This window comes from Ostrinia nubilalis, chromosome 22, assembly GCF_963855985.1.
Source record: "Ostrinia nubilalis chromosome 22, ilOstNubi1.1, whole genome shotgun sequence".
Classification (NCBI taxonomy): domain Eukaryota; kingdom Metazoa; phylum Arthropoda; class Insecta; order Lepidoptera; family Crambidae; genus Ostrinia; species Ostrinia nubilalis.
In genome coordinates, this window is record NC_087109.1 from 5,430,638 (window position 1) to 5,455,908 (window position 25,271).

The 25,271-nt window shown below is 37.2% G+C and overlaps 1 protein-coding gene across 1 annotated transcript; it reads left to right on the plus strand.

Moving 5' to 3' along the window:
• Nucleotides 1-317: 317 nt before the first annotated feature.
• Nucleotides 318-19,861, plus strand: LOC135082888 (facilitated trehalose transporter Tret1-like). Its single transcript, XM_063977650.1, has 7 exons — nucleotides 318-652; nucleotides 8,859-9,088; nucleotides 9,418-9,741; nucleotides 10,420-10,552; nucleotides 12,692-12,909; nucleotides 13,410-13,595; nucleotides 18,839-19,861. The coding sequence occupies exons 1-7, from the start codon at nucleotides 589-591 to the stop codon at nucleotides 19,073-19,075; spliced, it is 1,392 nt and encodes a 463-aa protein (XP_063833720.1). The 5' UTR covers nucleotides 318-588; the 3' UTR covers nucleotides 19,076-19,861.
• The last annotated feature ends 5,410 nt before the right edge of the window (nucleotides 19,862-25,271 follow it).

Consider the following 25,271-nt stretch of genomic DNA (forward strand, 5'->3'; position numbering starts at 1 on the left):
CAAACTCCCGTTGGAAAACTGAAACTGAATTCTTTGATTTCAAACAACATTGTTGTATTTTCCGTTAATCAACAATCTGATATTAGACCACGCATTAAGGTTGAAATTCTTATGAAATCTTTTAAAGTCATCGTCTATTGACCTTGGTCAGCATTTGTGGGACCAACTTAACTTTGCAGTTAGTGAAACCAAACGATTTCGTATTTTCGACTCTATCTCTCTATTGTTACCACTCTAAAAACGAGCGTGGTGTTCGGATCTGTTACTATGTAACTTGTCAGTATACGTAACTGTTTGAAGAGTATGAAGTTATTCAAACACATTCTACTAACTCGCATTCGTCAGTTCAGTCGGTGGTTTCGAACGGTGCGTTTCGTAAAAACAATAATCAATGAAAAGTGGAAAACTTATGAACCATGACATAAAATACTTGTAAAAGCGGTTATTACATAATGTGAACGTGTATTTGTGGATTTCAAATCGAGTTGTAAGAATCAACGTGAAATATAACCTCAAAGTGTGTTTATAAAGTATTCGTAATACGGGAGTAATTCTGTGAAATACAAATATTTACTTTTTGAGCTCAAAATGAACGAGTCGGCACGAAAAAGTAGAGGCAATGCCCGTAAACAGATTTTAACTGCATTGTTAGGTAAGTTTAAGTAGTTAAAATAAAAAATAAATTAAATAAACATCGTTAACACTCCCTCTACTCTAATAAGGTAACTCTACATTATCTTTTTAATGTTATTATCGCGATTTCGTAATGACTACGCTTCTTTGTAAGTTATGGAATAAAATATTTAACTCAATAATAATTTAATCAATTAAAATTACAACGGAACTCTACTTCAACGCACTTGAGTTAAGGTGAATGTAGCAGGATGGGTAAAGTTTTTTGTATTACAGGACATCGACATGTTAAGTAACTACAAATATTTTCGCGCAATTTCCACATTAATAGTAAATAATCTACCTAGTTACTACTACTCAATAACGTAAGCCAGTGTTAAACGCTAGATTACAGAATCAATATGAGTAAGTAGTAAGCTTATCAAGCAAATAAATGGATTTTGATTTGATTTAATAATAAAGAATTTCAGGAAAAGAAAAATTTTCAGTTCCGAATCTTAATACTCTGCTTAATAGAAGCATAGACATAGTATAGGTATTCGTTTTCGATATAGATTCGTTAGAATCAGTCTTAAAAGCGAAGCGAAGTCAAACAATCACGAATTATCCAGACATCCTGTATTTCAAATTCCGATGGTCTTTCTCTATGGCTTAATGCATTTGGACAAGTCATTAAAAAAGAATGTATAAATGCATAGTTTAAGCTCGATTAGTGCTTATCGTAGGATTTTAAACCAATAATTAACAATATAAATAGTTAACTAAGTACCTACTTATGTAATGTCTTCTTGTCTCTTTCACGTAAAACTAAATGGATTTTGATGAAGCTTCATAGTACAGGGTGGCCCAGAAGAAAGTTCACTTTTGAAAATTCAAGGAAACGAAAACTGTACATTTTTATAGAACTTTAACTATTGCAATTCAAAGGAAATTTAATGAAATTTATTTTTAAATTAACCTTTATTAAATTACATCGCCAAGGAGATTTCCTTGACGCTCACAACATTCGATCAACATACATCAAAATCTTGAAATGCGTTCGTTAGAATTACTCGAAACCTATTTTCAATTTTTTGCCGAATGCTCAGCTTTAGTTGCTCCATGGTTGTTGGATTATAAAAGTATACTCTATTCTTAATGTAACAACACAAAAAATAATTTTCTGGAGTGAGATGAGGGCTTCCTGGTGGCCAGGAGATGTCACCCCTGCCTGAAAATATTTTTTGTGGGAACATGTCTCTTACCATCTAAATGCTCTCATTTGAAGTGTGACACGTAACCCCATCTTGATGAAACCAAGTCCTCCGGTCATAGCCTTGTGAATCTTGCATCTTTGAAATCAAAAAGCTTTTCAGCCTACCAGTATAGCGCTCTTAAAAATTAATCATCCTTTCAATGCAAGAAACCAATTAACCAGGGGTGAAATCTCACTGCCTCTGAGAAGCGCTAATCTCATTCCAGAAGACTTCTTTTTGTGGGATTACCTTATGAGCAGAGTATACTCTCATAATCCAAAAACTCTGCAGCATTCATTCATCCTGAATCCATTTCGAGGTAACTCTAACGAAAGTTTACCAAACTTTTTATGTATGTTGACCGAATGTTGTAAACGTCAAGGGAATCACATGTACGATAAAATTTATAAAAGAAAGTAAATTTTCAAATAAATTGCACTAAATTTCCTTTAAATTGCAATAGTCAAAGTTCTACAAAAATGTACAGTTTTCGTTTCTTTGAATTTTCAAAAGTGAACTTTCTTCTGGGCAACCCTGTATTACTGTTTATTATTATGAGCATAAAGACAATAATTTACAACGACATTGACTGAGTTAATTGTTCAAATTATTATCATAACTGTGAAGTAGGTAAGTCGGTCTTTTTGTAACAAACTGAATTTCACGCGAAGCCGCGAGCAAAAGCTAGTATAGTTCTTGCAGCTCATGAAGGCGAGTGAGCTTTACTTTTGTGTGTACGTGTGCATGCATATAACGATAGTGTAATGACTATCAAAACTTGAAAAATGAATAGAAGCGAGCCACCACACATGTAAAGCTCACTCGCATTCGTGATTTGCAACAACTATACCTAACTAATAACTTAAGCGACAATACAGTGTGAGTCACGTTAAAGTGTACATATGAAAATAGATGAAACTAGACCTATTTTTATCGACAAAAAAGAGATCAATTTTTTTTTTAGATTTTTATTTTATTTTTTATAGAATTTTTTTTCTTCCAATTACTTATTGTAAAGAAAACGTAATAACTTTTAAACTAAGCGGTATATCCTGATAAAATAAAAACAGTAATAATGCTAAATAACAGACGATACTAAAAAAATACATAAAATACACAAAAAATGCCAATAAATAATAAAAAATGATACTTTTTGAAAAAAATCTGCTTTAAAATTCGTGTTTTTTTGGTTATTTGATAAATTTCTCCAAAAAATGCCCCTATAACAGGTGGTTTTTATTACTTTTTATTATTCTCTATCGTATTATCTTTGTAAAACCAAAAATCGCATGTCTCTATCCCTATCACAACATTTTCTATGAACGTTTGAACAAAGGCCTGCCACAACATTATTCTCCGCTACAGGTAGAGAGAATTTTAATTTTAACTAAAATGCTTATTTTTCTTCGAAATCTTTTGTTTTTATTTGAAATCTAACTTGTCTTTATCAAAATTACAAATCTAGAGCCATTTTCAGTTTCGTTGTTAACGAAGCTTTGAATGGCGCGCCCGGAGAGGCTTAGTTCAAACGATCATTGCAAACGTTGTGATAGGGATAGAGACATGCAATTTTTGGTTTTACGAAGGTAATACGATAGAGAATAATACAAAGTAATAAAAACCACCGGTTATAGGGGCATTTTTTGGAGAAATTTATCAAATAACCAAAGAAAAACACGAATTTTAAAGCAGTTTTTTTTTTCAAAAAGTATCATTTTTTATTATTTGTTGGCCTTTTTTGTGTATTTTATGTATTTTTTTAGTATCGCCTGTTATTTAGCATTATTACTGTTTTTATTTTATCAGGATATACCGCTTAGTTTAAAAGTTATTACGTTTTCTTTACAATAAGTAATTGGAAGAAAAAAAAATTCTATAAAAAATTAAAAAAAAATCTCAAAAAATTTTTGACCTCTTTTTTGTCGATAAAAATAGGTTTAGTTTCATCTATTTTCATATGTACACTTTAACGTGACTCACACTGTATAACGTCAGATGCATATGTTGACTCAAAAGGTCTGGCACCAGGTTTGTGACCTCATTCGTTCGCAAACTAAACTATGGAAGTAAACAACATAAACCTACTCGTACGTATGTGACTAGCTAATAATGTCAGAAGAATGCCCTGTTACTCGTACGAAAACCCTTTAAACTTTACCTACCTCCTAGGTGGTTGACACCATTAGGTATCCATCCAGTAATTTTAAAGCACAACATAAATATAAATGCACCAAATTACATAGCTAACAAACTGTAAGTAAAATTGGATTTACTTTGCTTTAAAATCAACTGTCAATTTGGATAGGTAGTTAAAGTGATTTAAAGGTTAATAAAGGATAGTGCCAGGGTCTAGACCAAGTGTTGCCCAGAATCAACCCATATTGCATTTTGTTCCTCAGGCCTATACTAATGTGTAAACCGAAGCGCACTGAAATCTATCCCTGGAGTTAAGAGAGAAAAAGAGTTTTGTTTTGAATTATTTTGAACTCTTTATGTTGAACATAACCATACTGCATCCGTACACGTTACTTCAGTGCGATTTAGACATTCTTTATAAACGATCTAGCGCTGTTTTAATTGTTTGGTAAGTTGACAGAAATTCATTATTTCCAAAATGAAGCAAGAAGTTTTAGTTTTCTATCCTTGCAAAAAATCAATATATTGGTGTATTACAATCGATTATTGAAGTTATTGTAAGCTAAAACTTGTTGCTCCATTTTGGAAATAATTAATTTCTGTCAACTAACCAAACTACTGCAACAGCGCTTGATCGCTTATAAAGAATGTCGAAGTCGTACTAAACTAAAGTAAGGTGTACGGATGCAGTATGGTTAAGTTCAACATAACGAGTGTTATTTAATGCCAAAATCGTGAAATCTTATGCGTAATACGTATACATCGATGATATTTTGTACGTAAATAAATAAATAAATAAATAAATAATTCAAAACAAAACTATTTTTTTCTCTTAACTCCAGGGATAGATTTCAGTGCGATTCGGTTTACAAATTAGAATTGGCCTGAGGAACAAAATGCACTATGGTTTCATTCTGGGCAGCACTTGGTCCAACTTCCATACATGGATTGGCACTGTCCTTTCATTTTTCATAAACTCTTGAATAGCTAAATCCTAGAAATTACTCGTATGTAAAATAAATATTGAAATCGGACGGCAAACAAAAAAGATAGGTTTGAACCAGCATTTGAACTTTGTAAATAGCTGAGCGAAAAAACATTGGAAAACAAGATAGTGACGACAATAATGACAATAAGCTTCCAAAAAATCTGTATAGATGACCCACGCTGAACTGTCCCGCCAAACTCAATGACAGGGGGGCGCTACCATCGTTCAACTATTATGGTTTCCAACATGGCAAAAATCGGAACCAGCGATCCGGTATGACGGTGGCGCCCCACTGTCAATGTCATCGATAGGACAGTTCACTATTTTGGAACTATAAATGAATCATATTTTGACAACTGAAAAAAAGTATCAGCCCCCCTAGACAAAACGCACTTTTTGATCGAATCGAAAATCGAATCCGTCAAAACTCCATACAAAAAAGGGGCTTTTCGACCACTTTTCGACTGGTTTGCGATTATAATTTGCACTTTGTCTAGACCCACTGAATTGATTAGCATTGTGAAATGAATTGCCCAATTCTCCATTCAATAAAACTACTTATTCTAGTTCATAAATAGTCCTGACACTCCTGACAGTTGGTAACTAGTTATCCAAAGAATAATGAGGTAACTGGGTCAATAACTGAATTGCATTTCAATTCCTCAATTTACGTTGCCGCAGTGCCGTAAGAACGCTACGTGGAAAGTCACTTACATTTTTTATATGCGATGTGTACCTGCCTAGTTTCGTATTTCTTTGTTGATTTTTTTATCGCTACCTACATTATTACACTCATGGTATTACGAGTAGGTACCATAGGAATAGCCTAAATGAATATTGACTCTATTCTTATGATAGAGTCGCTGATTCTTTCTTGGTAGAGCGTTTCGTGCCCGCGCCAAAGCTTTACTCACGTAGACGTAATGCTCATTATTATTAAGTGGGTAAGTAGGTAAGGTTATGTTTTACAAGAAATATTGATAATATTAGGACTGCAATACTTATGAGTTTTTGGTAGAGACGGGGACAGAAACTTTCTTGCTTGGAACAAAGCGATAAATAATATGCAATGGGCATTTTTCGTGCGAATGAAAGTCATCAAAACGTAGCTAACTTTTTTATTGTTACGTTTAACTACTCAATCATTGTCACGACTCGCAAGTGGTCACGATAAATCGGCTGTGTACATAACTGTCAGCGAACAGCGAACGAAATCGAGTGCAGAACGCACTCTCGCCGCGGTCCTCATAAACAACAACGGCATACAAATTAACCAAACTGTCGTCATCAGACAGGAAGTAGCTCGACAGCATTTGACTTCCAGCATAAACTTATCAATACAGGTTTCTTGTTCTTATTTTTACACATAACATAAAAATAATCTTATTCAAACTCCAATGTTCTTCCGTAAAACAACGTCATTTGCTAACGAAGGAGAACTCCTGTTCTCGTATCAAAAATCTATCAAAAATAATGAAACCTGCTATTTGTTACAAAGGGACAAATGCCCACGCTCCTAAAACTGCTCTGACGAGAAGAATTTGGCCGCCAATGTCAAAAATAGTGAACACTATGGTCTTTAATAAGTATACCTCCACCGTGGGACCGTACTATGAAGAAAACCCTGGTGTATTAGACTTGGCTCTAGGGGCAGACTATGTGACACGGAAATCATCTTTACCATCTGATTTTCCAAATTTTTATAAAGCTGCTACATTCTCCCACTACTAGGAGGACCGACGATCTGGTGAAGATCGCGGGATACGGACAATGTATGATCGGTTTTTCTTTGTGGAAATCCTTGAGGACCTTTGACCCGCAGTGGACGTCATTTGCCTTCTATATATGTGGGAATAAGGAGTTTGCTTTAGTTTTTATTTTTTAAATAAGTTTATGGTGAGATGTCAGATTTGGTTTTAGAGATGACGTTAGCTGTCTGTGCAAAGATGGACGATTTTGTAAGACGATTTTATTAAAATGAAGAACGAATAAAACCATTATTTTCAATAGAACAATCTCACAATTCCACAACTTTTTTTGGGGGCTCGTCCGGGATTAGCGGGATTAGGGGGATATGAGTGGATTGATCATGGGGGTCAAGCTCATCATTGAAAATTAGTGGTTCAAGACGACGGAAGACGAAGATTCAAGACGTAAAAATAAGACGAAAGATGTTGAAGGTGACTTGTTACGACGGTGATCATTTCTGATGAATTCGAGTAAAGTATCTTACTGTACACGACGACGACTTACGACGAAGACGAAAAAGACGATAGATATTTTACCGAAGATGCCGCTGAAGAAGAAAGGTCAGGAACCGAGCGAAAATGAAGAATACCAAGAATGTCAAGATGTTGGGGTTCAGATATCGTTCCGAGACTTAGAGAAGTCAATGAATGTTTTTACTGGCGATGATACCTATCCTGTAACGGAATTTATAGAAGAATTTGAAGACGTTGCTGATTTGATGAAGTGGACTAATGTGGAGAAGTTAGTTTATGCGAAGAGACTGCTGGGAGGAACTGCTAAGTTATTTTTGAGGTCTATTGGTAGAGTTAAAGACTACACTAATTTGAAGAAAGAGCTTATAGAAGAATTCGCACCCAAACTAAATAGCGCGACGATCCACAAGAGACTAGTTGCACGGAAGATGAAGAGTGATGAAACTTACCAACAGTACTTTTTGTCGATGAAAGAGATAGCATTACATGGGAAAGTTGAAGATGCTGCCCTGATGGAGTACGTTATAGACGGAATTAGAGACGTTGAGACGAATAAAGTTATACTTTATGGTGCCGCGGATATTAAGGAGTTCAGGAAGAAACTACAGATATACAGCGAGTTTATGAAGAAGTTAGCGAAACCAACACCCTCGACGTTAAATCACCAAGGAAGTCAAAGTAATCGAAGATCAGGCAATGATGATAATCCGAAGAGAAGATGTTATAACTGTGGAGCTTTCGATCATCAATCTTCTGCATGTGAAAAGGGAATTAAATGCTTTAGATGCAATAAATTTGGACACAAAAGTGATGATTGTCCTAATAATGAAATAAAGAAGAGCAAAGACTATCAGATAGAACACCGACCTAGTACTTACCGAGACGACTGCACGACTGAAGAAGGCACAAAATGAAGACGAACCTATTCAGATGCTGAAAGAATCCTACCAGAATGACATGTTGCCCAAAGAGAGAAATGAAGATGGATTATTTGTAGTACCAAAGAAGATGCATGACGAAATTATAAGAGAGAATCATAAGGGAGGGAAAGAAGGACTGTTTGACCGGATTAATAAAGGAGATGATGAACTTATTACGATGATAGAAGAGGAAAACGTAGAGAGGATGGACGTGACAAGACAAGAGTTAAGAGAAAAGGCAAGAGAATCTATAAAGACAATCCAGGATGGAAGTGTTAGAGTTTACAACAAGAAAAGAAAGAAAGCTACAACATATGACGACGGCCCTGATAACAAGACTAGTTCTGCTGATTTTATGAAGACGTTGATTGTTACCGAAGACGAAGGTATTTCATCTGGGACAGATGAATAATCAGGAAGGCCGTGTGGGAATAAGGAGTTTGCTTTAGTTTTTATTTTTTAAATAAGTTTATGGTCAGATGTCAGATTTGGTTTTAGAGATGACGTTAGCTGTCTGTGCAAAGATGGACGATTTTGTAAGACGATTTTAATAAAATGAAGAACGAATAAAACCATTATTTTCTATAGAACAATCTCACAATCCCACATAGGTATTATATTCTGCTGTTGTGTTGTACCTAACTTAGAGACATGCGAACGTGTCATTGTCTCTATGTCCTGCTCCACATAAAGCATATTTTCCACTTTACCTTCTCTCTTGCAGCTACCATCCCGACCTTCACCTACGGCATCCAAATTGGCTGGCTGTCGCCCATGGGCCCTCTCCTCAAGTCGGCCGACACGCCTGCGCGAGCGCCACTCCGAGACAGCGACATCTCGTGGATGGCGGCCGCACTGCCTCTCGCGGCCATCTGTGGCATACCTTTCTTCAGTTACAGCTCCGACAGGTTCGGAAGGAAGATCTGTGTGATTGCTGTCTCTTTGCTGTCCTGTGTAAGTTGTTATTGTAGCCTAGTTTCAAAATAGCTGTCCATTTCATATCTTGAAACGCTTTGAATTCTATTGCTTCTTCATAGATTCTATAGTTATAAGCAGGTAGTAAGTACGAGTTCAAAATTCTTTTAAAAATGACCTATTCAATTCACTCAGCTTTTCTAAGCAGTCTTCCTTTTATCCCCGAGTTGTCTGGAAAAGAATGCTTCCTAGCGATAGGTAATATAAGAACGCCTACTCCTACTGTAGTAACATAAAGAGTACCTCTACATAAATACAGGTATATCTATCAATCTATTCCCTAATATAACTAACTTTTTCTTTCGCAGATATCATGGATCCTCAAGCTTTCAAAAGTGACGGTTCCCTCCCTAATAGCAGCCAGGATCATCGCCGGCCTAGCCGCCGGAGGCTGCTTCGTGGTCGTCCCGGTCTACGTCAAGGAGATCTCAGAAGACGCCTGGCGGGGAGCCCTAGCGTCCCTCACTATGACCGTCTGCAAGATGGGAGTCATCTTCGTATATGCTATAGGCATGCTCCTGTCGTACTCCGCGAATCAGGCGGTTTACCTGGCTCTGGCGGCGACGCATGTAGTCGTCTTTTGCTTTATGCCAGAGTCACCGAATTATCTGCTCAAGATTGGGAGGGATGAGGTACGTTTTTGAATGGCATCATACAGATTCTATGTATAGTGAAGAGGTTGAACAAAACATGTCGTTTAATGAGACAGATAAAACGTTGACCTTATTGCACATTTCGTTTGCGTGATTTAAAGTTATTTTGGGAACCGACATGCGCCGAATTTTTTTACATTATGTTGCGTTCTCAAGTAAAGTTACTGAAAAATGTTTAGGAATTAGGTTGCTAAGTTTACTGAGAGCACTTTTACTACCAAGATAGATGCATATATACTTCTTCATCGGGATATCACACATTCCTTCATCTCTTGTATTATCGTGTATGAGTTCATCACGCATTCAGTGAGTAATAGCACTGCTTTATCTCATGTAAATTTTCTAAACAAACATTCCTTTGTATGATTACCAGCCTTATGTATGTACAATGTTGCCTACCCATTTTAGAATTTGCCACCAATGTTGCTTTCATGTGTTGTGGGCTAAAGGCTATAAGGACACCATTTTTAATGGGAACATTATCATAGGAGGACGACCTATGATCTTCTGAAGGTACTTACCTGGATGCGGGCAGCGCAGGACCGGTCTACGGAAATCTTTGAGGGAGGCCTTTATCCAACAGTAGACGTGATTTGACTGAAAACTAAAGAACTTAAGATGCTATGCACATATAAAATATAATCATTTTTCACCCAGAAAGCCGCCAAGACTATCAGCTGGTTGCGCAGCGTCAACCGCAAGAGCAAGCTCGTGCACGAAGAGCTGGCCAAACTACGTGAGGAGCAGCGACTGTACGAGGAGGCGCCTTCTGTCACTCTACGGAGTATTGGTAAAGTACGTCCAAGAGTCATTTTAAAATCGTAAAATCTTTTCAGCCAATGGCAGTTCTGGATGTAAGCTGCGTAGAAACACCACAAACCAGGGGGTATTCCTCGAAGCGCACCCATGTTGTAAAGCGCTAAGTACTTAGGTGCGCTTCACAAAATGGGTGCGCTTAAATGTTATGTTGCTCTGGTTCTTTTTATTCATATATTAGTAAACAAAGTTGATATCTTTTAATAGTAACACAACAAAGTAGATAGTTTAGGAGCACCTCAAAATGGGTGCGCTTCGAAGAATAAGTACTTCCAAAGTAAGTACGATCTTCCGATGTTTAATATTTATCCAGGACTGGAGACCTAATGATTTATTTTGCAAAACCCATCAAAGTTTTCGTAGGTATTAAACGAAGCACAAAAATTTTTAAATATAGATAATTTAAATAGGATATCTAAATACGTTAGTTAAATAAGTATAAAAATCTAATTAAACAACGTTAGATTAGACTATACTCGTACTCACTTAATGCTTGCATGATGATTTTAATAATACAGTTATTACTTAAGTACTTATTTACCGTTTCGTACCTGCTATAAAAATATTAAGTAAGAAATCTTATTAAATACATTAATTATACAAGACGCAATTAACTTCAATATTAAACGGGTAATTAAATAATGATGAAATCACTTTCTTTCAGTTTTATGTAATTGTTTTCGCGTTAATTTGACAATACTTTATACAGGGTGTTAGGTAAATGGGTATATGAGCCGACACTAGCCCATGTTAACATGGGCATATAAATGGTATGGTGAAGTCAGAAATTCGATATCATCATTTTTTTATTTTATTTTCATACAAAATAAATTTTATAAAATCCGATATGTATTAAAATTAAAATAATTAAAATGAAGATATCAATTTTCTAACTTCACCATACCATTTATATGCCCATGTTAACATGGGCTTGTGTCGGCTCATATACCAATTTACCTAACACCCTGTATAGAGTTATGTTTGACTAAAAGATGGATATCCGGCAGGGTAGCCAGGGACAAAAGTCGTTGAAAGGTTGGAGGAACCCCAAAGGCTGTAGATAGATAGATAAGATGTTTGACTAGGTACTTAACTAAGTAGGTATACAAAAAAGTTAAAGAAACTGAAAAATGTCTGTCAGGAGGAGCTAATACTTATTATGATTCAGTAGGTCAATAAATTATGGAATGGTTTCATCACATGCAATAAAATTGAAGTTCGGAATTCCCGATGATGTCACGGTAACAGCAATATTAGGATCGTTACGGGAACTCGTTTTAATCAGCAATGAGTTGGTCATTACATTAGATGTCTGATTGGATCAGCAATTCAATGAATGGCGGTTCTTTCACATTCTTAATAATATTTAATAGGTAAATGGGAAGTGTTAGAAATCAGGGGAGTGGGTAACCATTATAACGAAAATTCGCGAACGAAATGAATAGTTAACATACTCGTAGGAAAATGGAGGATTCCTTAAGTACCCGAGCCTACCCAGCCAGCGTAGGAAAAACGGGTTGTAGTCCGCATATTTTTTCTTTAACTACTTACATAGTCGTCTTCTACGACATCCACACTTCCAAGAGTGTGTGGTCACATGCTCTGGCGAAATCTCAACTTGCATCTTCCATTTGTAAATAATAAAGTCATGCTGACGGTCGTGCTTGGTTATGCTCATCTAGTTCGTTCGTTCGTTTCAGCCGGATGACGTCCACTGCTGGACAAAGGCCTCCTCCAAGGTTTTCCACAATGAACGGTCCTACGCTGCCCGCAACCAGGCTCTTCCCGCGACCTTCACCAGTAGGAGGCCTGCCCACGCTACGTCTTCCACCCGGCACCCGGGGCGTCCCTCCCCCCCGTCATATTATATCCTATTAGGCACCCCCTGGTCCCCCCCCCCCCCCAATTTTGGGGTTACCTACCGATTCGAAGATTGAAAGACAATCGCACTCCCCCGCCCCCCCCCGTATCTTGACATAGACCGTAGACTTGCCCCCACCGCCCCCCCCCCCCCTTTACCTAGTACCTAGAGACAAAAATTACCTGAATGGGAATGAAAGCAATATTCGAGACCAAATGGCCAGATTGATGAAAGTTTTCTTCTCTTCCACAGTAAAAGACAAAGCGACCTTCTCAGCGCTCCGCATGACGCTCACGCTCATGGCGATGCAGACGCTATCCGGGTGCTTCGCCCTCATGAATTTTGCAGCAGATGTGTTCCGTCGCGCGGGCACGGACTGGAGCCCTAACACCCTGGCGCTGTTCATGGGCTCGCTGCAGCTGGCTGGGTCCTTCTTCACCACTATGTCTATTGAGAAGTTTGGGAGGAAGGTAAGAGAAGAGTTTAGAAAAGTTTTTTGAGTTTTTTTTGTTATACTAAGTACTTACTCGTAACTCGAAAGGAGTTGAAATCCTTTCTGATTAAAATGTTAGCTGGACAGGGCAATCAACCCTTACTGGTTGGGTTTCATTCATTGGAGTCCAAGCTGTAGATCCTGCCAGGAGGCTATACAGGAGTTGCAGTGGTGGGAAAGAGAGGAGTGATAGTATTAGATGTCCTTGTGTAGACGTAGCTACCAACTGTCGAATCGTCAGTCCGACACTGATACCATTGCTATAATTGTCGCCATTACAAGTTTATTTATGAAGCTCTCACCTGATGGAAAGCGATGATCAGGCTGAAGCTAGAAGCGAACTTCACCCGAAATTTTCAACCACAAAAGAATTGGCTATCTTAACCTCCAACTGCTGAAACAAATCAATACTTTTAACATTAATTGTTATCACAACTCTTTCAACATTATTATTAAAGTTTTATTCCATATCCACAGTACCCGCTAGCCTGCAGTTCCCTGGTCGTATCCATCTGCATGGCAACCCTGGCGACGGGTTTCCTGGTCAGCACCAAGTCGGTCCCCTGGCTGCCCGTGGTGGCAGTGTGCCTGTGTATCCTGGCCTACGGAGCCGGGCTGGCGCCGGTGCCTATGGTCATCATGGCTGAGGTCTTCACTTTCCAGGTAAGTTTCCACTTTAATGATGATTATGAATTACTACGAGTAAAATGACTTCTTCAAGATATCTCGTCTGAGCTGACTTCTATATGACTTAGATCGAAATTAATAAATGAAAGTGACAGAGACCATTCAGTATTTATTAAAACTTTAATTTAAAGGAGAGTAAAAGGCGAACTTAAAGCCAAAAGGCATTCTCTGCCAGTAAAGCCTAGCGAACGTGCCTGTTATGACTAGCTGACATCAAGCTAAACGGTCTGTGGTGTGGTCTCTTATTTTTTACAGACGACAGCACATCAAGCTGCTCACAGCTCATTCTAATTCTTATCTAATTGCAATAGACGCTATTTTCGATATTGATAAATAAAAGACCCGTCGTGCGTTCTATACTGCGTTTATTATTCGACTGGCAAGAGCACTGGACAAACAGAAATGTGGATACCCACTTTAAACAATATATTGTGTCACATTACTTTTATGTGAATACCTTACAAAACTTAATATTCATAACATCTCCACCCTTATTTAAAGATACATACACAAAAATATTATCTAAGTATATTATATTATACTAGCTAGGTAGGTAGGACGTATTTTCGATACATTATAAACAAAATGTATTTATTCACTTATATCTAAGTAACTTACTACAAATAACAAATCAATTTTACACAAATTAGACAAATACTAAATTATTATTTTTTTTACTGATCGTGTGGTTAACCTACACCGCAAAGATAAGAATGATACTAACTAATCAATTTCAAAACCATATCGAACTGGTGGTCTACGTATCCTACATTCCCGGTGTGGCGGTCCCGGGCTCGCCGGCGCCGCCTCCCGCGGGCCCGCGCGCGCCCCCGCGCCCCCCGCGTCCGCGGCGGCACCGCCATCGCCGGCGGGGGCAGCCGCGGCGGGCACGGCGACGCACACTGAGCTCGCGAGAGGCCGCGGTTCTTCCGCGCCGAAACCATCGAGCCCCGAACCCTCCGATCTAGCCCCAGCCACTGTTTTCCCTGATAATCGCTCGCCCATTCGCTCTTGAGTTGAATCTATCTTTAGCTCACGCCTTTTTAATTGGTCAACATGACGATGTACGATTTGCCCATCTAACGAACGTATGTGGTAATCGGTGTCACCTAACTTTTTTACAACTGTACCCTTTTCCCACCTAGTTCCTGTTCCAAAATTTCTATACCACACGTCTTTCCCTTCCTCAAACGAACGTAACCTACCACCAGCCATACTTCCTTGCTTTCGTTGTAAATTATCAATTTTCTTTTCCCGATCTGGTTTTATACAATCAAGTCTAGTTCGCAAAGAACGTCCGAAAAGAAGTTGAGCGGGACTTTCTCCCGTGGTACTGTGACTGGTATTTCTATAGATCAATAAGAACCTATTCAAAGCTATATCTACATCTACTTGTTGGACCAAGGCTTTCTTAATAACCCTTTTACAAATCTTTACTGCATTTTCTGCCGCACCATTTGAAGCAGGATGATATGGGGCTGTAAATATTGATTCTATACCGTTACATTTATAAAAATCATTCATTTCATCACTCGAGAAAGGTGGACCGTTATCGCTGATTATTTGTTTAGGCAGGCCAAAACGTGCAAATACTTCTCTAAATTTATTTATAACCATTTTTGCGGTAGTGGTTGTCATTTTAAAAATCTCTATCCACTTGGTGGTCGAATCTATTATGACTAAGTACTTAACGCCATGAATAGGTCCCAGAAAATCAACGTGGATTCGTGACCAAGGCCGCGGCGGCCACGGCCACGCGCGCGGCTCGTGCGCCGGCGGGGCGCTCGCCAGCGCCGCGCACACCTCGCACGCGCGGCACCGCGCCTCCACTGCCTCGTCCACTCCCGGCCACCACACATAACTCCTAGCCAAGCTCTTAGTTTTTACCACCCCCATGTGAGAATCGTGAAGTTCGCGCAATACTTTATTTTGACAACTTTCCGGTATGACCACCCGGTGACCCCACATAATGCAGTCTAATTCGCAATATAATTCCGACCTACGATTGTAATACGGTTTTAATTCCTTTATATCGACTTCATGTGGCCAACCATCACGAATATAGCTTAACACCCTACTTAGAATATGGTCTTTTTGTGTTTCTTTACGAATAATATTATAATCAAGTAAAAGGGCTTCAGATGCAAAATGAAGGTAAGTTTGCTCTGGATACTCTTCGTTTTTACCTGAGTTATCCTTATATGTAGATATCAATCGAGATAATGCATCAGCCGTGTTGTCGTCCGACTTTATGTATTCTATCGTAAAATTGTAGGCTGATAATATTAGTGCCCAGCGTTGTAAACGACTGGCTGTCATATTTGGTATTCCTGCCACCGGTCCGAATATACTTACTAATGGTTTATGGTCAGTTTTTAATGTAAAATGGCGACCATATAAATACTGGTGAAATTTTTTTACCGAAAAGATTATGGCTAAAGCTTCTTTATGTATCTGGCTATAATTGATTTCTGGCGGCGTGAGCGCGCGCGAAGCGTAGGCTATGACGCGCTCGGCGCCGGCCGCGTCCCGCTGCGCCAGCACCGCGCCCAGCCCGTGCGGGCTCGCGTCGCACGTCAGCACCAGCGGCCTGTTTATGTCATAATATGCAAGCACTTGCGCCCCTTTTAGCAATTCTTTAACCTTATTGAATGCCCTTTGCTGACTTGGACCCCAAGTCCATCTAGAGTGTTTTTTTAATAAACTATACAAAGGGGCTAGCTGTTCACTCAAGTTTTTAATAAATTTCCCATAAAAATTGATCATTCCTATAAATGATCTTAACTCACTGACATTATTTGGGGGTGTCATTGATGTTATTGGTTTTATTTTCTCTGGATCTACCCTTATTCCCACTTTATCTATCACAAACCCTAAATATTTCACCTCATTTGAAAAAAAAGAACATTTTTGCTTTTTAATTTTTAAACCATATTTTTGCAAAATTTCTAAAACAATATTTACCGTTTTTATATTTTGCTCAAGGGTAGGTGTACTGATTAAAATATCGTCTAAAAAATAGCTAACATTAGGCACGTTTTTTAACAATTCATTCATCAATCTTTGAAAAATTCCCGGACTGGAAGCTAGACCATAGACTAATCTGTTATATTTAAAAAGTCCTCGATGTGTATTTATCACAGTTAACTGAGTTGACTCATCATCTAAAAGCACCTGGTTGTAAGCTTGCGATAAATCTAATTTCGAAAAATATTGACTACCGCTAATTTTAGAAAATACATCCTCTATCTTTGGAACAGGAAATTTGTCAACGAGCAGGGCTTGATTCAATGTGACCTTATAATCGGCGCATAGGCGAAGCGATCCATCAGGCTTATGCACAATCACCAGTGGCGTGGCCCAGTCGGAGTGGTCGACGGGCTCGATGACGCCGGCGCGCAGCATGGCGTCCAGCTCGGCGTCCACGCGCTCGCGCAGCGCGTACGGCAGCGGGCGCGCGCGGCAGAACACGGGCCGCGCGCCCGCGCCTACGCGGAGCCGGGCCCGCCCACCGGAGAACTTCCCTAGCTCTTCATTAAATAGCTCCTTGTACCTACAAAACATATCCTTTATTATTTTATCACTATCTACATTTTCAATGTTATTAAAAGTTGTTTCGGTGGAAATTGATATTTTTGGTATAGGTATGTTTAACTCTGCTAACCACTGGCGACCTAATAAATTTGTTGCGCCGTTCTGAATTACATAAAGATCTAATAATTTTGTTACTTTGCCGTAGGTAACATTTACTTCAAAAACCCCTAGGGGTTTCGCTTTTAAACCATTGTAAAATTTTAAAGTTAAATTACATTCTTTTAACGTGAAATTAGTGAAATTTTGTCTATATTCTTTATCGCTAATACATGATAATGCCGAACCTGTGTCTACTTCCATATTAATTAATTTATTTTGTACACAAATTTTAATGTTTACCGGCTTGTAGTTCCCAAGTGACATTAAGTACATGGGCTCCTCCTCCTCCTGTTGCTCGCCGTGCTGGCCCTCCCGGCCCTCGTCGTCCTCCTGCACGTAGTGCGCGCGCGCACCGCCACCGCCGCCCGGCGCCGCCCGCCACCCGGCGCCGCGCCGCCCGCGCCCGCTGGCGCTCGCCGCTCCGCCACCGCGCATGCCACCACGCACCGGCCCCCCTCGAACCTTGTTTCCGTCCTGAGGTTTCTTTCCAAGTGGACATACCCTTCTCAGATGGCCTATTTTTCTGCACCGACTGCACTCAAAAGTACGATAGCGGCATTCGTTCCAGTAATGTCCTCCGACGCCACAGGCGAAGCACCCCGTCACTTTCATACGGTCCATCTCACTAAAAAGCCGATGTACGTCCTCTGTTTCATTCGAGCCGGCGATGCTGGAACGCCGTCCCCGCGCTGCTGACGTCGCTGTATAGCGGTCTCCCGCGCTGTTGTAGGTAGTTACCTCCGCCGTATCCACTACCGATGCATCCCGGGCCGCTGACTCGATAATATTGGCTAATTTATTTGCATTTGCCCAATCCAAATTTTCTTCTGCGAAAAGTCTCTGTCGTATAGTATCATTACGTAGCCCACACACGAACTGGTCCCTTAGGTTTTCGTCTAGTCTGTCCTTGAAGTCGCACGACCGTGACAATCGTTTCAACTCAGCCACGTATTGAGTGATTGTCTCACCGTTATGTTGAAATCGCTGCCTAAACACATATCTCGCAGCCAGTATAGATGTCTTTGGCTGCAAATGTTCCGACATAAGCTTCACTACGTCATCATATTTCATTTCGAACGGTTTTCTCGGACTACACAAATTCACCATCAATTCGTATGCCGATTCACCAATAATAGATATTAATGTCGGCAATCTATTTCCCGCCGCGATGCCATTCGCCACAAAATGCATTTCTAATCGTTCACAATATGAAGTCCAGTTTCCTGTGTCCATGTTAAATTCACCGAACTTAACCGCCATATTTTTTTTTTACCGTCCTCGTTCGCCACTGATAAATAAAAGACCCGTCGTGCGTTCTATACTGCGTTTATTATTCGACTGGCAAGAGCACTGGACAAACAGAAATGTGGATACCCACTTTAAACAATATATTGTGTCACATTACTTTTATGTGAATACCTTACAAAACTTAATATTCATAACAGATATCATCCGTACCTACTTGTAATATGGCCGATTAAGCAATAAAAATGTATGTCCTATTCATCTTTTTCTATCTCTTACAGATGCGTGCGCGCATGGCCGGCGCTTCCATGGCGTTCTCTTTCTTCTGCAGTTCCATGACAGTGCTATTCTACACACCCGTAGCGAACCAGTTCGGAGAATACGTAGTCTTCTATACATTCGCTGCTGTAACTCTATTCGGAGTTGTGTACACTCTACTATGGGTCCCAGAGACGAAAGGAAAAAGCTTGCAGCAGATACAAAGGTACTGGAAGGAACCAGACCCTGAATTTGTTTGATACTTGCCTATTTACCCTTGAGCAAACTGCGGATTTGTGCTTCCCATATCAATGAAGGCTATCGTTTTAGCGCTCACCATTTGGCGCCACTATAGAGGTAGAGAAAGGCGCCAACTGTACGGCTAGCACGAAAAACTTTCGAATTCGAATCGTTTGCGTATTCGAATCGCCATCGAAAAGATTTAGTACGAAAACTACAACAGCGCCCTTGTGAACGTGTCGTAAAGTGAACTTAGTATGAGAAATGGTTGCACTAAACTCATTTTGAGAATCAAAATTGTCACGTTATCGTTTAATTTGAAGGTTGAGTTGATCGGTCGAATACGCAAACGATTCGAAGACGAAAGTTGTTCATACTAGAGGTACTGGTGAGCACTGAAGCACTTTCGCATTTGCTCTTACCAGGATGGCGCCACTGTAGAGTCGGGTCATGTCAATAGCCGGTGGTGCCAACCTTTAGGATAAAAACGATAGCCCTCATTGGAATTTTGGAAATCTGTGCTGTGAGAAGATACGGTTACAACCAATGGAAATATTATATTTTAGGACTATTTAGGGGTTAAGGGTTTTGTATTCAATTCCGGCCAGTGTTTGTGAGATTATAAGGTTAAGGATTATGTATATTATAGGGTGTGTATGAATTTATTTATGTAGGTGTAAATAAATGTATGCGGCTGTTGAACACAAATACTCGAAAGTAATACGAAATCGTCACAAAGGAGAATAGGAAATATTTATACCTGTACCTGCATTTTTAATGAATAAATTTATACTTCAACAAAACTATGTTGTTTAACTTTAATAAAACCGTCTCTATAGTAAATTAAAATCTGGATGAGATTAATAAAAGTGAAAATATATTTTTGAGTAGATCTGACATAAAATATAACGCTATTTAACAAAAAGTTTGGTTTTTCTGCCAGATATCTATGATAGATTAATAATAATCTATTTCAGAATAGCTCTGAGTCCGGTACTTTATATTATGTTGACTATTCGACCATTTTAAAGTTACTGGAAAATTTAAATAAAATCACCAAATATTTGTTTATTATTTTATTTAATACATAACAGTAGATGAAGATTAGGGTATCTGGATCCAACCATTCAGGATCCAGATACCCTAATCTTCATCTTTTCAACATCGTATATTTTATGATCAGACCTAGATTACTAGATTATCTAGACAATAAAAATCTCTATAATGTATACTCGAATCGAGAGTTTGACAAGCTTGCATTCAATTTCACTATCGTCATTTCGTTATTTGATCTACATTCTGCATCGACTCTAAGAATGTAAAGGTTGAACGATGGGTTGAAGTTTCTTCCTATTCGATGGTATTCTATTCGAATTATCTACTGCATTGCATTATCATAAAATAAAATCACCTTTTCTAATTAACTGTTTATTAAATTACATTATATTCATTCTTATTATTTATAAAATTACATACATTCATAAAAACATGTTATGTACTAGAAAAAAAAATTAAAAAGGTTGAGACACAAAAATAGTTCCTATACTTTTGATAATATCTTTAACTCGAGCATAAATGTTATCATTGAACACGTTTTCCACAACGTGTTGAGCACAAATTTCTGCATTACACTGACACACAGATTTGGTAGAGTTTTCAAACTGTTCCGCATCGTAAATTTCTATTCGAATCACTTTTGCTCCATGCGATACCGTTCGAATACTCGAATACAATTTCTTCTGTTGGTTAATGATGATATCACCATATCGTTGATTTTCATTTTCCATATTGTTTATTATTCTTTGCACACTCGTAGGACTCATCCTTCCAGATGCTGGTGGTGAGAGCGGTGTATATGATGGTGAATAAGACCAATTTTCGTGCTGAAACAAATAAGTAATATGATTAGACATTTTTTTTACAAGTGTAAGAAAAAACATTTGTAAATAAATATTTTATAACTTACCGCCATTATTGCTAGCAATTATTCGTTCGTTATGCTTTAGGTACTAAAAAATACTAATTAATTCCACATCTCAGAACCCTTCCTTTATATTAAAAAGAGTGCTTACGAAATAGTTTAAACACCCGAGGTAATTGGTCTATATTACGTTATAAGCAGTTTTTAATAATAGACCTAACTTTACACTTTTCTATAAAGAATATTACGTTAGTAGTTTAGTGCTATGTAGAGCTTTTCTGTATTTGGTGCTGTCCAAATACGTACGCTGACGTCTGTTCAGTTGCTAGTCTATTAATGTTTGATCATGATACTAACTAATGTCTACGACTTTGTCCGGTATATTAAAAACTAATTTTTAGTTTACATGTTGAACATACTTCCGTATCCTACAGTTATACGTAAATACGAAACTTTGTATGTATAAAAGTTTTGTTACTCTTTTATAAAAATAACTGAACGGATTCTGATAAAACTTAACAGTTTTATAATAACAATATAGGTTATTAAATAAATATTTTAATAATGATAATTATATCCTTCTAATATTTTATACGTAAAGGTTTGCAGGTAAGTATAGATGTTTGTTAATCTCTCATACAAAAAAAAATACTGAACAGATTATGATAAAATTTTACATTATTATTATTGTTTTATATATCAGAATAACCTAAAGGCTATAATTCAATACAATCAACAACATATGGTAACGATCTATGACAAACTGAATTTTATATGGGTAAAGCCGCGAGAAAAAAGCTACTGCCTCTTAATCTTTTAGGATTAATCTATTTCCATACAAGTTTAATTTTGATCAGTAAATTTTTATAATGGTGTACAGACGTAAGAAACAAACAAACCCTTTGATATAATATTATAGACGACTAACTTTTGCTTGCGACTTCATCCACATGCATCACACAAACTGTATGACTTACTCCAACCCCCTTCAAATGTTATTTTATTAAGATAAAAAGTAGCTCGATCCTTACCCAAGCTCTATTCCATCTATCTTTATACCAAATTTCATCAAAATCGGTTTAATGGTTTAGCGTAATTAACAGATAAAGTTACTTATGCATAAAATATTATCTATAGTGATATTATAAATACGAAAGTTTGTATGTTTATATCAAGTTGTTAGGTACAATCATGCAGCAATCGTTGGATGGATTTGTATGTTTTTATATACATATATAGACTATGATCTGAACTAACACGTGTTGTTACTCTACGAATAATCGTGATCGAAACCATGTGATGATAGTTAGTTTACCAATATACTTATAGGAGAAGGTTAATAAATTAATAATGTAACCAAGTAAACATAGGGTGTAAGCATTGTTTAGATATTCTTCACTTGTCAACACTTTACATATTTAGAAAACTGCAGATTGCTACTTTTTAACATACGAACTTAACTAATAAGGAAAGGATCCACGTCACAAATCTTTTATTTAAATAGCTCAAGTGCTGAGTGAAAATCACACAGATCGATTGTTATCCTACGGGAAGCTAGTCATTTGAAGATCTCTAGTACCAGCCAGCCTCAGAAGAACCTAAAGGTTTTCTCAATAATAAAAAATGTAAGTACCAACTATTATTATCTACTCTGTATTGTTATTTTACTTACTGAATTGAATATACTTTTTAAAGCTACTACAAGACTCTTAGGTTCGATTCCTAGACTGAACATTCGTTTTCTGATCTATTCATGTTTTCTATTCTGATCTATTCATGTCTTCATTCATTTTGTATATTCAATTCATGCTATCTATTCTATTTATTGTCTTTATTCGTTTTCTCTATTCTAAGACTATGTCTTAATTAAATTTCTTTATTCGATTCATGTTCTCTATTCTTTTTTATTGTTTTAATTAATTTTCTGAATTCCATTCATGTCCTCTGTTCCGCTCATATTATCTATTTATTGTTTTTTGTTCATTTTCTGTATTCAATGAATATTCTCTTATATTCGTATTAAACTGTTTTTTTTTATTGTTTACAGGTCGAAATTGTTGACGAAGGATCTATTCCTCTCCAGTGACGACTCTGAAGTTGAGTCAAAACCTATAGAAAAGAAGTCTAATAAGCGCAGAAGCTCAAGCAAACCGAGAGAAGAGTCGAAGGTGAAAAAAACGAAGACAGCCATCACACCGTACACCCCACCACCTCGACTTACAGCGAACGATCTATTCGGTGAAGACAGCGATGAGGAACATCGGGTGAAACCGTCTACATCCAGCAAAAGCGGTAATATACCACCTCTACTTTCTTCTTTTACAAGAAGAGAATCAAGAGGGTTCTCCAAGCAAATAAGTGAGACAAAGGAGGGAAAGTATTATGTGGAATTAAAGATATATAACACGGAGGAGGTACAGAAAATAGCGCCAATGAATAGATGGCGATACGCCATCACAACTATTAAAATGAAACTTGATGAACATAAAGATTCATGGCATACTTTAAAGGAGTTCGTAAATCTAATAAAAAAGGACTTTAGGAATTGTCCAGTCTCATTGCTTGGGTCATACGAAAGTATCATATAATACGTTATAATATTACCTACTTACATTATTATTATATACTTACCTAAATAACTATGCTATTTACCTACTATAATCTAACCGAATAAGTTATGTGACAGATATTGTAATCTTTGTTCACTGTTATTTTAATTTATAGAATTAGTGTCTTCAATAAATATCAGTATTATTATTTATTTTTTCTTTTCACAGTTACTGTTGCACACCCTTACGAGACAGCAAGAGCTCAAAATTCTATATACTGTGACAAATGCAAAGTTCTAGTACTGAAAAGACAATATCCATATCATATGAAAACGAATATACATAAAGCTAATTCTTTATTGAATACACAGATTGAAAATATTAATATTGTTGCAACTGCATTCAGAAACAGAATTGTTACATACAGATTAAATGTCGATCAGCAAGTCGAGTACCTCGGCTTAGAGGCGATGCTGTATGACAACCAAGAACAATTAATAGATTTGATCAATTTATCGTTAAATAAACATGACTGCATTAAACTAAATTTTGAATTGTTTGCCTATTTTATGTTGCCAAAATCTGATGAAACACAATTAAAGTCGTTTAATACAAAATATATGATTGTATATAAGAATACTGATTTGAAAATGTTAATAACGAATATGATGAATACATTTAATGAAAAGTTAACCGAATTTCAACATTGTCAATCTGGGTGGACCTTTGTTTCGTTTAGTCATATCGAAATTAATATTAATAAATATTCTCCTATGAGAGGATACTGATAGCTTATAATATTTAATATACACACACGATTTTTATCATGAGATGCATAATGATATTCAAATGTATGATACTAGCAATTTTGACATAGATAACCCTTTTCACATACCACAAGTTAACCCCTAAAATATCCGGATTATGGAAACATGAAATGGGTGGACGAGTTGATTACAGAATTTACTGGTTTACGTGCAAAGTTATATTTTATAAATAAATAGTGTTAAAACTCAAATAAAAAAGCGAAAGGCGTGTCTAAGTCAGTAACTAAAAATCTTGAATCTATTGAACTAAAAGTCTTTCAGACTAAAAATGAAGTACTCAGAAGTAAAATGAATATGATAAAATCAATTAAGCATGTTTTATACTCTCAACAAGTAGATAAACAAGTTTTAGAGGGAAATGATGATAAAGTTCAAGTATTACAAGATCAGATTCACACCATACCATGGGGTCATTGTGATTCAATTCTTATGGATTAGTAACGATGTGAGAAAAGAATTGTATGAATAAATTAAGATTGTCAATGGAATAATAACCTGTTTCATAAATAAATTTCCTATATTAATAGATATTGTAACTAAATTATATTATAATTGATTATTTAATTTTAAGAATTATTATATTTTGAATAAAATGTGATGAATAAATGATTAAATGAAATACCATTGGTGTTTTTTTAACCGTAATCTTTTGTTTTCTGCTCATAGTAAAAACCACTACACCATTGCGATCGATGTCAGTTCATTAAAATCTATCAAACAATACAGTCATATATCAAACCTGTTATGAAATTTCTTAAACAAAAAGAATCACTTAAATTACAATGTATCGATCCTACATCAAGAAACGAGGTTAAACGTCATGGAAACTTACTACCAAACACTATACGCAGTATTGTCTGTGGTCCATCGAATTGTGGAAAAACTAACTTAGTTATCAGTTTATTGTTACACCAGAATG